The sequence below is a fragment of the Trichoderma ghanense genome, assembly GCF_004382785.1.
Source record: "Trichoderma ghanense strain CCMA-1212 chromosome Unknown scaffold_6, whole genome shotgun sequence".
Lineage (NCBI taxonomy): Eukaryota > Fungi > Ascomycota > Sordariomycetes > Hypocreales > Hypocreaceae > Trichoderma > Trichoderma ghanense.
This window is the reverse complement of record NW_027395669.1, coordinates 895,801-909,342: the sequence shown is the minus strand read 5'-3', so window position 1 is coordinate 909,342 and position 13,542 is coordinate 895,801. Positions and strand designations below refer to the sequence as shown.

The 13,542-nt window shown below is 52.8% G+C and overlaps 5 protein-coding genes across 5 annotated transcripts; 3 read left to right on the top strand and 2 right to left on the bottom strand.

Annotated features, from left to right (window-relative positions):
• Window positions 1-616: 616 nt before the first annotated feature.
• On the bottom strand, window positions 617-3,091 carry CCMA1212_005908 (Protein Amidase; the record flags this gene model as incomplete). The annotated part of the gene is made up of 3 exons (XM_073703152.1): window positions 617-2,459; window positions 2,535-2,874; window positions 2,950-3,091. 3 exons carry the CDS (start codon window positions 3,089-3,091, stop codon window positions 617-619), a joined length of 2,325 nt encoding a protein of 774 aa, XP_073558153.1.
• Window positions 3,092-5,280: 2,189 nt separating this feature from the next.
• CCMA1212_005907 (Nicotinamide/nicotinic acid mononucleotide adenylyltransferase 1) lies at window positions 5,281-6,397 on the top strand (the record flags this gene model as incomplete). Its single annotated transcript, XM_073703151.1, has 5 exons — window positions 5,281-5,470; window positions 5,537-5,674; window positions 5,734-6,037; window positions 6,102-6,195; window positions 6,251-6,397. The coding sequence occupies 5 exons, from the start codon at window positions 5,281-5,283 to the stop codon at window positions 6,395-6,397; spliced, it is 873 nt and encodes a 290-aa protein (XP_073558372.1).
• A 2,723-nt stretch (window positions 6,398-9,120) lies between these two features.
• On the top strand, window positions 9,121-10,176 carry CCMA1212_005906 (uncharacterized protein; the record flags this gene model as incomplete). The annotated part of the gene is made up of 1 exon (XM_073703150.1): window positions 9,121-10,176. One exon carries the CDS (start codon window positions 9,121-9,123, stop codon window positions 10,174-10,176), a length of 1,056 nt encoding a protein of 351 aa, XP_073558371.1.
• Window positions 10,177-10,638: 462 nt separating this feature from the next.
• CCMA1212_005905 (Derlin-1) lies at window positions 10,639-11,846 on the bottom strand (the record flags this gene model as incomplete). The annotated part of the gene is made up of 3 exons (XM_073703149.1): window positions 10,639-11,091; window positions 11,440-11,716; window positions 11,797-11,846. The coding sequence occupies 3 exons, from the start codon at window positions 11,844-11,846 to the stop codon at window positions 10,639-10,641; spliced, it is 780 nt and encodes a 259-aa protein (XP_073558374.1).
• A 1,127-nt stretch (window positions 11,847-12,973) lies between these two features.
• Window positions 12,974-13,374, top strand: CCMA1212_005904 (uncharacterized protein; the record flags this gene model as incomplete). Its single annotated transcript, XM_073703148.1, has 2 exons — window positions 12,974-13,155; window positions 13,215-13,374. The coding sequence occupies 2 exons, from the start codon at window positions 12,974-12,976 to the stop codon at window positions 13,372-13,374; spliced, it is 342 nt and encodes a 113-aa protein (XP_073558373.1).
• Window positions 13,375-13,542: the final 168 nt, after the last annotated feature.

Below are 13,542 nucleotides of genomic sequence, written 5' to 3'. Positions count from 1 at the left end.
CCTTGTGCGCCGTGACACGCCCGTCTCCCACGCTCCACAACCTCCTTTACCGCCCCCAAGCGCCGTTCGCACTACCATCACACTCCATCACCCCTTCTATCGACGTTGGTTGAAAGGCTTCCATCTGGAGATAGCATCGGAATTTCCTACTTGCTTTGAGTAGCCGTGCCGTTCGACGTCCCATGGAAGCGCCGAATGGTGTGAATATTCTGCATCTGGTGATTCATAGCATACACTATTGAACCAACATCATCACAAACTCCGACTACGTGTGTGGGCTCCGTAAAGGTGCTAGAGCTGCATACCAGCAGCGTGCAGACGGATGAGGATCCCTCCTTTCGCTTATGCACGACTGACCTGCAAGGGACGGCAATGCTTGTGCGGGATACTGAGTACATGTAGGACAAAGTAACGGCCTCTGACTTTCCTCGTATGCCGTTGAGAAACAAGTGCTTGCATCATGATGTGTTCGGATTCTTTTGTCATTTGTGCTTCGTATATCATTTTCGCGTTTCATGCAGCAATCCATAAAGCTCCGTCTATGTGCAAATAACCCTCGCTAAAGTACACCAAGGAAAACAAGATCAATGCCGAATCCCACGCTGGCTGGCATATCCTACCAGACCGAGCTTACACGCCGCCTCACGATATGCTCCGGAGCCTTTTCCACACACTTTAGCAAGGAAAACGTCTTCTCCAGGCCATCAGGCAGCTCCATATCCGGAACCAGCATCATAGCCGTTGGAGTCTTTGGGCCCGAAGTGGTGGTTGTCGTAGCCTTGTCTTCCCTCTTCTTCTCGCTGCTAGGGCGAGTTTGTTCAGGCTTCGATGAGTGTGTGCGGTTGGGTGGCCGACCGTTACTGTCCCTCTGGCGCTCATTCTGCGACGTGTCGCGCCTGGTGGATGGCCTCCTCCTTGTTTCTCCCTCCCTTACATGCTGTGAATGACTCCCCGATCGCCCTCTGGCCCTAGAGTGGTTTTGATGCCGTGTCCCAGACGGAGGACGACTGCCATGCACGGGGCAGCTGGCCGAAGGATACTCTTCAATGAGAGTAAACTGTGATAGGTCGATCGTTTCTCGTTGAGACATTTGCGTCCCCCGAGAGCCGCGCCGCGCGTCTTTTAGATGTCTGTGCGAAGAGCGCCGTCTGCCTCTCCCAGTCTCCTCTGAAGCTACTTGTGATGCCGTATGGGACTGCATGAGGTAGGCCGGCAACACAGCGCTGCTGGAATAGCTCCTGGCCACGTCGTCGATCTGGTTCTGGCTGTACTTCCTTCCAAGTTGATTCTGAGACGATTGTCGTGATAGTGGACCGCCGTAGTCACTTCCATGCCGACTGTTCCAATCGGAGGATTGCCGCTGGCTGTGAGTCCTGTACTTGGGCCTATATTTCTCCTCCAGTCTGGCGCCGCCTCCCGCTTCCGCCGTCCGGGATCGTTCTTGGGCTGTAATGTGCGACATTTCAGGGGGATCAATCATTGAGACGGAAAGCTGGCGAACACGGCCTGGCTGGTTGTTCCACACGGATACATCGGATCGAAGGCTAAACCGCTTGTCGTTTTCAATCATATCGGGGTAGAATGGAACATACTCGTCTAGGCCTTTCTGCAAGCCTCGGAGCTCGTCTGGGGGTGCTGTCGTGGAGTGGTTTGGAAAAGAGGAAGTTTCCATGTGAGATACCGGAGATTCTGCTTCGAGGTATCGCCGGAGCATATATTGATCAGGTGGGATGTCAAGGTGCAAAGATTTGATGTCCAATCTGGGGCTCGATTCTCTCGCTGCATGGGCAAACTTGGTGTCGGCTGTCTCGGTATCAAAAGATTTCCTAGGATACTCAGGAGACTCGTGCTTATTCTGCTCGCTGAAAATATGTGAGGAGTCCGCATGCCACGTCTGTTTGTTGTCCCTGTATTTTTCATCAGAGTAATCGAAGGATTGCTTGTAATGATGGTCAGGGCTATCCAAGACCTGATCTCGGTTTTCCTCCTGCGGATATGGGTCGTTGCCGGATCTTGCTTCAGATTCGCGCGGGAGATCGTTTCCGGATCGAACCTTTGGCTGAAGCGGCGAATATGCCAGTTTGGCATACGGCTCGGAGTCGGTATCAACCACCAGCAGACCCGTCTCGCCACGACCCATGATGCCGTACACCCATATTTCGCCAGACTGTATGCCAACCACGGTACTGGTGCCGGCATACGTTGCATCGCCCTCAACGCCGCAGCGGTTCGCAAAGACGACGATGACTTCTTGATTCGAATCGGCCCGGATCAGTGGCTCCAGGCGTGAGACCCAGTACAACAATGTCATACTGTCGGGTTCTAGAGGAGTGCTGGTGAACTCTTGTGGGTTCTCATTCGTAAGCCAGGCCATTGATACTATGACAAGGCGAGCACCGCTGTCCAGGACATGTTGCCCAAATTCAAACTTGTTCCAGGGAGCCTCGAACTTGTAAGGGCTGAAGTACGAAGTGCCAGGTCAGCTTCGACGATTACAAGCAATATGAAATCGCCGCCCTTCTGCGTTTACTCACTTTAAATCCATGCAAATCCCCATGGCCGTCTGGCCCAAGCCGGGAAGCCGACCTCCGAAAAAGCCATGAGAGCCCTCGAGTGCCCAGGTCTCGTCGGTGTAGTACAGATGCGTCTTGCGGTAGTTGGCCACCGTCTCGCCGTCGCCGTTGACGGCAATAGCCGAGTTGTAGTACTCGGGGTCCGTGGGCCAGTTCAGCGTCGGATCTACCTTTTCAGGGTATCCGACGACGACAGTGCAGTCGTGCTTGAGAGCCGTGTTTCGAGCCCAAAGCGAGCTGATGCCCGTGCTAGATTCCTCGAGATATGGTGATATGTGACCTAGAGACTTGAAGTTGTAACCTGACGGCGGAATGGCGGGTTAGAAGACGGAGTCATGAAGCATGCATTTGACAGGGAGAATGTGCAAGTTCTCACCGGTAAAGGCCAGCTCTGGAAGCACCAAGAGGTCTAGGTCCAAGTCGTCGGAATCGGCCTCGCTGAGGATCGCATCCGCCTTGTTGAGGTTGTTTTCGACGTCTGCAACCTGCGGCGCAAACTGGAGGCACGCGATCCGCATCTTTCAGCGCGTTTGCCAGCTTCGCCTTTGCGTTTCCGCCTCTCCAGAGCTTTCAAGTCTCAGTTCGGAGACTCTGCCACTTTGCTGCGGCAGTCCAGAGTCCAGCGCCAACGGGCAGAGCCCGGCTTCGTGCACCGCCTTCGTTCTCTGCAAAGCCTCGGACGAGCAACAGCATGTAATAGAAGAGCCAAGCGATGTTACAGCCAACGCTCGAGAGAGATGCTGGACCCAACAGCAAATCGACTGTTTTGGGCGTAGGACAGCAGGTTCCTCCGAGCATCTAGAATGGAGCCCGAGGGTTTGGGCGAAGCGATTACACCAGTCGAGTTGAGGGGGAGGGTGGGGTAAACTTGGTGCTTGACATGAAACCGTCTGGGAACTCAGGGGAGCTATGTACTAAATCCTCCATGAACATCATCAGATGATATTGGCACGGTACGGAGGCGTACTTGAGTTATGCCCATTGCTGGAGAGAGGATAGATGTCAAGCCAGTAATATCCTGGACAAGTCAAGCAAAGGGCCATAATGCTACCAAGTTGGTGCTTGACAGTCGTGTTCCGTCTTTCTACGGTGAGGGCACATCAAAGGTTAGTGTTGGCAAACTACATACGTGTGTCGTCACTCAAGAAGTTCAAAGAACAACTTCTTTTATGCGGAGGGCACATATTCAAAGGCTCTTTTCTTCCAAGCAAAACCGCGTGTCGTTTGATTCTGTCCAGAGCCCTGCAAGGGGTCGGTCCTCCTGCAGCATGCAGAGTTGACCTGATTGGACATTGAGCTATTCCCACAACGCAGTCCACCAACGGCGTCTCTCGGTTTGCCGCCCTCTGCTGCATGAGCAGGGGCTGGCTAAGGATGCCTTTGTCCACTTTCTTGTCTTGGACCTTTTCTCGAAGTTCAAGAGCAGCAAAGAAATGGTGGAATAGAACTGAAGACTTGGAACGCTGCTTGTACTAGGTAGGTGAGCTTTTAAGGATGCAGCACAGTACGAATACAGTGTCATTGGACTCGGCGATATCTACTACCTTACACCTTAGCTGGTGAATAAGAGAAACCAAATGCTCGTTTTCCCACAATAAAATCCCCCCGAGTTCGCCACGATGAAATCATCCAATCCAAATGGAGTTTCTCCATCCCTCCAGCAAATCGATCCCCCCGGGGAACTCCGGTTGACTTTGTCGAGATGCCAAATAATACAACTCAGTATCAAGCCGTAAAACCTCGAACTACTTACTGTCGGGAAACCTCCGACTTATGGCATCAACTGCCGAGTACCTTAACAGTGCGTATCTGCCCTTTCACAGGGACGTCATAAGATTTAAGCACTAGAAATACAGCTCTTAGTACCAGGAAGCTTGAGTCTGCTCACATGTGCAGTGATATCACCTTTGTTACACTACTCAATACCGGCTGCATTGACAGAACGTCGCACAAGCAAGATTGCCAGTTGGAGGAAGCATGTGAGATGCGGGATGCAGAATTGACGTCGTTCTAGGCAGGACATCGACAGTTTCTTGCTCGAAGGTTTCTTAGATACCATATGGCCCTCTTGGACTGCAAATCATGCCATCTCCAAGTCGAATCCCCAGTACATGGGCATCTGTGAGTGTCTTGAGGACGTATCTACGAAATCCGATTGACAAACAAGATCAACACCACAATGATGAGAGATCTCGATACATGTACCTAAACAGGGCGAGATGACTAAAAGCGTCTCGTTAAACAAACGCTGAAGCCTCACTTGTACATGACGAATAGTTGAGCAGCTAGCCAACAATTACAGGCACCGACACAGCGCTACACTGGGCGCCACAGCCTCTGAGTTGGCGCTCTCATACTCGTAGGTAGCACTAGAGGCTTCCATGACTTCAGCCATCAAATTAGCGAGCACCAGGCACGGAGGAGCCCTGAGGTAAATCCCTCCACATACCCACCCAGATAATCCTCTATCAACATCCCACCTTCGTTATCGTCGCAACCTCTTACACCATTATCGCCGCCTTTTTTTTTTTTCCTTCCTCCACCATCCATTTGTCATTCACGACCGCCGACGCCGACATCGCGACTCTCCGAACGCCGATCCGGGCTTCCTCCTCCTTCCCTTCCCTTCCGCGACCTCATCCGCCCTCTGTACGGGCCTTCACCCCGCATCGCAGACCGAGCATCGCCTGTCGCGCATCGCAGAATCATGGTCGCCTCGGCGTCGAGCTTCGGGACTCACCCGCGGCCAAACGGCACGCCGCCTCTCCCCGAGCCCATACTCTCGCCGCCCGGATACACATTCCCGCGCCAGAACCTGAAGCGCCGTTTGACGCAGCCCGGCAAGGTCCCTCTGGTGCTTGTCGCCTGCGGCAGCTTTTCGCCCGTGACGACGTTGCGTAAGTTTGGGGGGGAGAGCGGGAGCACGTGAACATCGTAACGGGCTCTCTCTGACGATGCTGTAGACTTGCAAATGTTTGAATTGGCCGAGAAGTACGTAAAGCAAAACGATACCGGCTTCGAAATCGTCGGCAACTACATGTCGCCCTGCTCCGATGCGTATCAGAAAGCATCATTAGCGCCGGCCCACCACCGGATTCAAAGTATGTTGAACAGGCTGGACTGGGAAGAGAGGCGATTCCCTGCTCACGGTGTACAATAGTGTGCAGCCTGGCCGTCGATACGGACTCCAAGGCCACCATCACAATCGATCCGTGGGAGACGGTGCGCACTGATGACTCGGGCAAGCCCCTCTACAGCCCGACGGTCGACGTCCTCCGTCATTTCGATCACGAGATAAACAACGTGCTGGGAGGCATTGAAACAGTAGACGGCAGGTTTACATCGGCACGGATTATGCTGTTGATCGGCGCCGACCTCGCCGCTACAATGTCAGACCCCAAGATCTGGGATCCTGCTGACATTGATGTGTTACTGGGTCATTACGGAGCTTTTGTTGTTGAGAGGTAATGTTCGACGAGTCCGCGGCGGCAGTCGAATAGTCCGCAATGCTAATCCCTACATCATCAGGCCCGCCCAGTGCAACATTGAGGATGCGTTAAGGCCCCTCGAGAAATACAAGCACAACATCTGGGTAGTTCCGACGATTCTCAATGAAGTATCGGTAAGAGATTCCGGCGCTTATTCCAGTCGTCCTGTTTACTAACAAGATGGTGTAGTCAACACGTGTCCGTGCTCAAATACAGAACGGAGAAAGGGTAGAAGACATTCCCGACTCAGTCTACAAATACATCAAACTGCATCGCCTATACCAGAAAGAGCCCACGACTAATGGCCGACCCGCGGAGCTTACGAATGGGAACTGAGAGACAAAATCACGGCATAGACTGCATTGAGTTTACAGCGTTGCATTCCGATACCACCGGCATCACAGGTCAAGTTCATATACAAGGAGCTCGGCTCCCCAAGGGCCTCGGGGCTCGCCACGGTTGTATAGAGTGTGTTTGTCTCTTTCCCCGGTCCACCTGCACAACGTTGACATGGTATAGGTAGAGGAGGCACAACCTAGAGAAGCTTGTGTCGCGTTACGTGTCGTCTTCTCTGTTGAGCTCGGGCAACCTTTTGGATTTTGAAAGAGTTCGGCGATATACGTTACAAGTGGAAGACTTCTTGGATAATAGAGGATATGATATCCGGGTCACAGGCTGTGTGCCTGTGTCGGTCTTGCGAATTGTTATCTATCAGCGGGAAGACAAGAGAGCTGGGGTTTCGAGCTCGACAGAAGTCTACAAGAACAGCTACGCATCGCATGACTTGAATGAAAGCATTAACGACTGGCCTTTGGGCGAACCTCAGCGTCCTTTGACACGGGAACTCACTGATCTGCGAGAGTCGACCCTCCTTTGCTAAAGTGGCCGAGACCGAGAATCTGAAAAGATCCGGATTGGAGTCGCGTGCTGTTTCAACTGCGGCTTGCTTCTGCATGCGAGGCACCTGCGCCTTTTGATGTGGTAGCACCTCGGCATCACATCCACCTCGGAAACAATCTGACTGCTACCCTAGCGCAGGCAGCGGACCAAGATCCGGCCAGCAACACGTTCATGCAAAGATTACAAACGAAGGCCACGGCAATAGCGCCATCGCGGCTATCGGATGCCTCCAAGCGCGAAAGAAAGAAAAAATGACAAGCGACGAGCAAGAATCAGACGAACGCATCGGAAGATCCCCAGAGCAGGAATCCGCAAGTCGGCACATCCCGGCCATTATGACAAAACGAAGTACGACGTGCAGTAGCACAAAGCAAGGGTAGTGGTATCAAACCGCTCACTCTGATAGGATGGAGAAAGAACAGGCAAGGATTCTCGACAACACAGCTTCGGTTTGTTCCCCTCCCCTTGCCTCGGTGATTCCTTCTGCCTAGGTTTTCACACGAACACAAGCCTCATCCCATGATTTGTTTTCCCGTGAGTTGGAGGCAGGGAGTGCGCGGAATCAAAGTCATGGCCGAGCCAATCAAGACAAGTTGCGCGTCTGTTCGGCCTGTGCAGGGGGGGGTGGTATGTACAAGGGAGAGAAGAGGGAAGGTTGCAATCGAGCAAGATGAAGTTGAGCTTGTGAGGATATGTGGGTTCTTCGTCTGCCTGGGATCTGGGGCTATGGGACAAGGGTCGATGTCGGCTCAGATGCTGTACGATGCCTTTACACCATCACCACGCATATCAAACACGCTCATGAAGATGTTATCCTACGACGGCAACCTACCTCGTGACAGTATCCAGAGACTCCCTCGGCCTACGTGAAGTCCAGTCCGTCTGTTCTCTTCTCTGGACCACTCGCACTCCCTCCCATGCCAGTAGGGTTGCATCCTCGAGGATCCCCCAACAGGGCCTCGTCATCCGCCAATCGCCGTCCCTCGTTCACCTCGTTCCCTCTTCCCCAACCCTGCCCTGCGTATCCATCTCCCATCTCCGCGGCGCCTTTTGCGCTTCTTGTCCCGCGCTTCTATCCCGCCGCTGATTGGATCACCGTCTGGTGGCGTCTATATACACGAATCTTCATCTACATGGCCGAAACCCCATCTGGCTCTACTTTCTCTGCGACTTTGCGTTGGTCGTCAAGTTGCATTTTCATCGGTTCATGGCTTAGTGCTTTCTTCTCGTGCCGTGTCGTTCCCACTCGCACCAACGGAGAAAGAGAGACAAAGAGTTGAAAGACGGAAGCACAATCCTGCCTGCAAAGCCGTCGATTCCTTCCGTTAGGCTGCATCATCTTGGTTTCTCTCGTCAGACAGCTGCGGAGGGCCAAGGCTCGGTATAGCCTAAAAAGAAGGGCAAATCCTTTTCAGGTCGGCTCGTCGACGAATCGCATCGCCAGACCACCACCACCACCACCCAGGCCTTACGTGCATATGGGGCTTTGTACATCCCTGCCCTCAGAATCTTTGACTGCTCCCACACTTGACAAGGTAGTATGTATGTAATGCAATGTACAGTGCCTTTACTACTACTGTACACACCATTACTATCGAGAGAGACAGAGTTTTGATCAGATGCATGTGTCTGTCACCACCATGAGGGTAGCATCCACCCAAACCAACTTCGCCACCATTTTTTTTGCCCGTTCAAAGTCCTACAGCCTGTTATTGCCCGGGGTGCTCCATCCGAGATGCACCACGTACGAGTACGTTATCACTGCTAGAACCAACACGCCGTCGTCGTCAAGTCCTAATGAGGAATACCGTGTAATATACGTACGTGTATGGACAATACAGTCCTCGCAGTGGCGTGTGCCGTTATTCCCATGGTGTCTTATAACTATTGCCGTCGGCCGCTTCTCGCGAACATGTCAACCCCCTCGCCCAGCTTCCCTCGCCTGTCTTGCCAGATAGGCTTGATGTTCAGCTCAAACACATGAATCCTTCTGCCTGTATCATCATCACGAGAGGGGAGTGATTTCGATACTCGCAGCGGATTCGACATTCAGCCCTACAAGTGAGCAGGCGATCTCGGCAATCGACTCCTTCAAACAACTCCATACAACTCCCCTTTTACCATATCAGGTTATTCAGAATCATATGAAACGCTTCAAAATGATCTCCTCAATACACCTCTCCCTCCTCCTCCTCCTCCTCCTCCTCCTCACCTCCACAAAGCCCACCCAAGCCCTCGCACTCACCCCAAGAGACTCCTCCTCCTCCTCCTCCCAAACCCTCCCCCTCTCCGTCATAATCGGCATCTCCATCGCCGTCATCTCCATCTTCGCCCTCGCAACAACCCTCTTCGTCATCTACTTCGCCCGCCAAGCGCCCTCCCCCTTCCTCCACCAGCGCCACTACTACAGGCAGCACGAACTCGTCGTCTCCCCCAAGGACCTCGTCGAGCCATGGAGCTACGTCGTCAACGCCAACCACCACTCTCTTGGAAACGGCAACGGTGATGGCAAGGGCGAGACGACGAACGGCCAGTACTACAACCGCATGGCCGCGAAACCCCCTCGCTTCAGCATCATCCAACTCACCCACGATCCCCGCTCCGCCATCCACGGCCCCGACAACGCCATGCCCGCCCACCACGCCTACGATCCCACCACCGTCTCCAAGACCCAGAACAACCTTCAAGACGGCACATCAGGCCCTCTATCGCCGCCCCAGCCAGCGCACAGACTCAGGCCCAGCACTCCCGACTCATTCATCATCCAATCCTACAAGTCCGTCGTCGAAGACGCCGCCGCCCGCCTCCAGTCCCCCTCCGTCCGCCCGTCGCCATCTCTCCCTTCCCCTGCACTGCCATCTCCTTCAGAACAGTCTACTACCTCCTCGCCAACCCGGACAGGGGCTTCCTCTCTCTGGAGCTCCAGACTCTCCTCTCTGTCTCTCCCCAAGATCCAGATATCAAAGAGGAACAAGCCCCCTCGTTTGAATCTCGCACTGCAGCCTCTCGGCGTGGCAAAAGGAGCTGCTGCCGACGGCGAGATGCACATCACTCCTCCGCTCCTCAACGACCCGAGATTCATTGACAGGCCGCTTGGTGCTGGAGTGGTCGTCATCGAGCGGCATCGTCCGCCTTCTCCCGATGATGGCGAAAAGTACGCTGCTTACACGGAGGTTCCCCTGCCCAGCGGGAAGAGCGTCCTGTACGGGATGTAAAGGGGGGGCGACTATGACTTCTCCCCTCTGCTTCGAACAACACTTACATATAGACACACACACTCGTTTTAGATCTCTTTCCTTTGTCCGTTTGTCAACAATTCATATGGGTGGCTAAGCGTTGTAACATTCTCGAAGGCTTATTCGATCGAGGGAGTGGTGTGGTGGTTTTTGTCTTCTAAATGGCGTTGGATTTGCGCGAGGTTATTCAGCCATGGGACATGGCCGTCAATCTTTAATACCCCAGACTTCGAGCCGTTTCTAGTTGGAATCAATATACTTCATTTTACAACCTGTTTTTGACTAATCTGTCTTCAAGCCTCGGCGTCCGATACAGGACGTCCCTACAGCCCTAACGAGAATCGTACATGTATATCGTCACCATCACCACAGTATTGTTGGCAAGTCTCCATTGATCAAAGGGGCAGCGGTTCCGCATGCCTTGTATTATTACTACGTGGATCAGCCCAGACGGTGGCCAGGTCCTCTACTCCGCCACGAGTCTGGCAAAGGTCCACGAGAAGCACCGCTGCTTCGAGCAAAGCCTGTATCAGGCACCCTGCCTCCAACTGCTGGCCGTGGCGGCGCTGGGGCAACCCCATTCACAAGCGTAGTGATGAACGCGGGAGTCTCGAGCCAGTTCCGGCCGCCACCAATCTCAGGCCAGATCTTGGTCAAAAACAGATACAGGTGCGCCGCAGCCAGCCCGTGAAGCTGCAGCAACACTATACCGATACCTCCGGGGAAGAAAAGGTTGATAGCCATCATGGCAAAAGGCACCAGTTGAGACGGAATGTTGATGAACATGTAGTTCGTCGTCTGTCCCCGCTGCTCCTGGGTTGCGGTATATGCCATGGCGAGAATGAGTGCCTGCGTCAGCTGTGGAAACTGGAAGCCGGACAGGTGACTGAGTATCTGAAGCCAGAGTCAGCCTCATTTCACGAGCGATGGTGATGCAATACGGCAGACAGAGGGAACATGCACAAATGAGATAGGTAGGGAGAGAAATGTAGGGAGCATATAAAAACCACTCGTGCGAATAGAGCAAACCACACGAGCCATCCATTACGACATCCCACCATGCCTACACCGCAAGCCGGTCCTTATGCGAATGAGTGGACCGACTCGAAGTGTAGGGGTAATCTCCCTCAATTCCAGGAACCGTGATAGCAGTAGAGGCATCGCACTATCCGGGCAGATATTTTGAGGGGTTTTCAACGGGGTACATGGAGAGCACACGGAAGAATGAGTCAAAAGACCTACCAGGATTGTTCCGCATATGAAAGTCAAGTACCAGACGAAATCTTCTCGTCTAGACAGTCGCGGATGACCTCTTTCCAATTGACTCATGTACATGTACATGTGGAAAGTGTCGAACAGGATGCCCAGGTTTGGGAACGTGATCAGGAAGCATGTTACGAGGCGCCATAGCTGCGGAGGAATCCACAGGATGGAGCGAGGGTCATAGATGAAGAGGCTCCCATCGAGGACTCCCGTGTACACAGCGACGGACAGGCCAAACGTAACAGTCGCAACAGTTCTGTGGAAAGAAGAGTCAGCTCAGAATTCCCCATCAAGTCACATCCGGTAGACATTGGCAGGGGGGAGAGTCATCCTTACCTAGCAATTGGTGGCGCTCGCCAGTACGCATCCATGGAAAGCTCTGCCATCGTAGGCAACTTTGCTCAAACAAAGGCGGAAATCCTCAGGCTTGAGGACGTGAGATGGAGAGAAAGATGCAGAAACACACCCAGAGCGCTAGAAGTGTTTCATGAACAGCAAAGCACAGACGCGGCAGCACCAGGCAACAACGGGAGCCTGATCATTGCTGGGTTTGCCGATGTCAACCTCTTTTTTTTTTTTCTTGTTTGTTGCTGCTGTGGAACAGAAAAGAACATTGTGTCCAAAAGTTTCTGCGTCGGCTTTTGTCATCCGAATTTTGGTCTGTGTCGTTTAGATGCATATGCCGCTTATTAGGGCGCGTACCTGCAGCTTGTACCCACAACCAGCCGCAAGGAGGAAAAATTGAAGCCGGTTCGTGGCTGGTTCCTGCAAAATCCAATTGGTGCTAGTTCTCACGTGAGGAGAATGGGCGAGTTCTTGCTCTGTACCTGTAATTGTGGTGTGTGTGATGGAATCTCTGGGTTGTCTGCTGCGGATTGTCATGGTAGATAGGATGTAGTTTTTATATCAGCCAGAAAATATCTGGGAAGAGATTGGAAGAATTCATTGACCGGATTAGCGAGTTACAATCCCCTTTTCTTGCGGGAGGGTTTTCAGGTCTCAGCAGGAGTAATTGCATCCTTCTGCTGCAAACCTGAAGTGTGTTGTACCTTGTTCTACAGCCCTTTTAAACAGACCATTGAAGGCTCGAGACACCACAATTCCTATCGAAGAGCTCACGATGGCTATTACCGAGCAAATAGAATTCGCTTATTATTTTCAGACTCGTGGATGATGAGAAAACTCGAATTGAATTCTCGTACGAGCAGATGGTTCCTGTGGAGAAAAACAGCTACCCTGAAGCTCCCCGAGAGCTCTGATTTTTTCCCCCAACGATATGACGTACAATATGGCTCGGAGCGTCGGCGGCTCTTAGATCTCACGCTCTTTATCCCGATGCGAACCTGATATTTCCCCGAAGCAAATCTGCATATCCGTAACCTCTTCAATATTAAACATCGGCCTCGTCGACCCCCACGGCAAACCACCTCCTAGGATACCTAGCTTGAGCCTTGACGCTCAAAGCATCATCCAATTGTTTTTTGCCTCCCATAGTCTCCTCCCCAGCCTCAATATGGCCTCCCCGATCCCCCACCACGACCCCCTAAAGAGCGACGAGGCCAAAGATGCCGGATGGGAAGCCGGCAAAGGAGGCCTCGTCGGAGCCGCCAAATGGGGCGTGGGAGCGGCAATCCTGGGCGGCGCCGCGTACTTCTGGTCGCCAGTCTACCGCAAGACCACCGTCCAGTTCAAAGTGTAGGAACAAAGCACCAAACTGGCAGAAGATGGAACGCATGGGCTCATATGATCAACAGTTATGTCCAGATGTCAGCAATGGTTCTCGGAGGCATGATTGCGGCGGATCAGCGCCTGAGGCAATATGAAGCTCAGGTGAGGGCTCAACGAAGGTGGCTCAGGGAGAAGGCCAAGTGGGATAGATACGAGCAAGAGGTTGCACAGAACAGCGGTAAATGAAGAATGACCTCAATCAAGATTATAAGCTTGATCATGTACATAGCATCATCCGATGATACCCAAATACATCACGCTGTATATCATCTCCCTCTGCCCCCAACGCCCAAGAAGCCGAGATATCCCCACGAGAAAAAAAAAAAAAAAAGACAAAGTTCGCTACCTGTATTC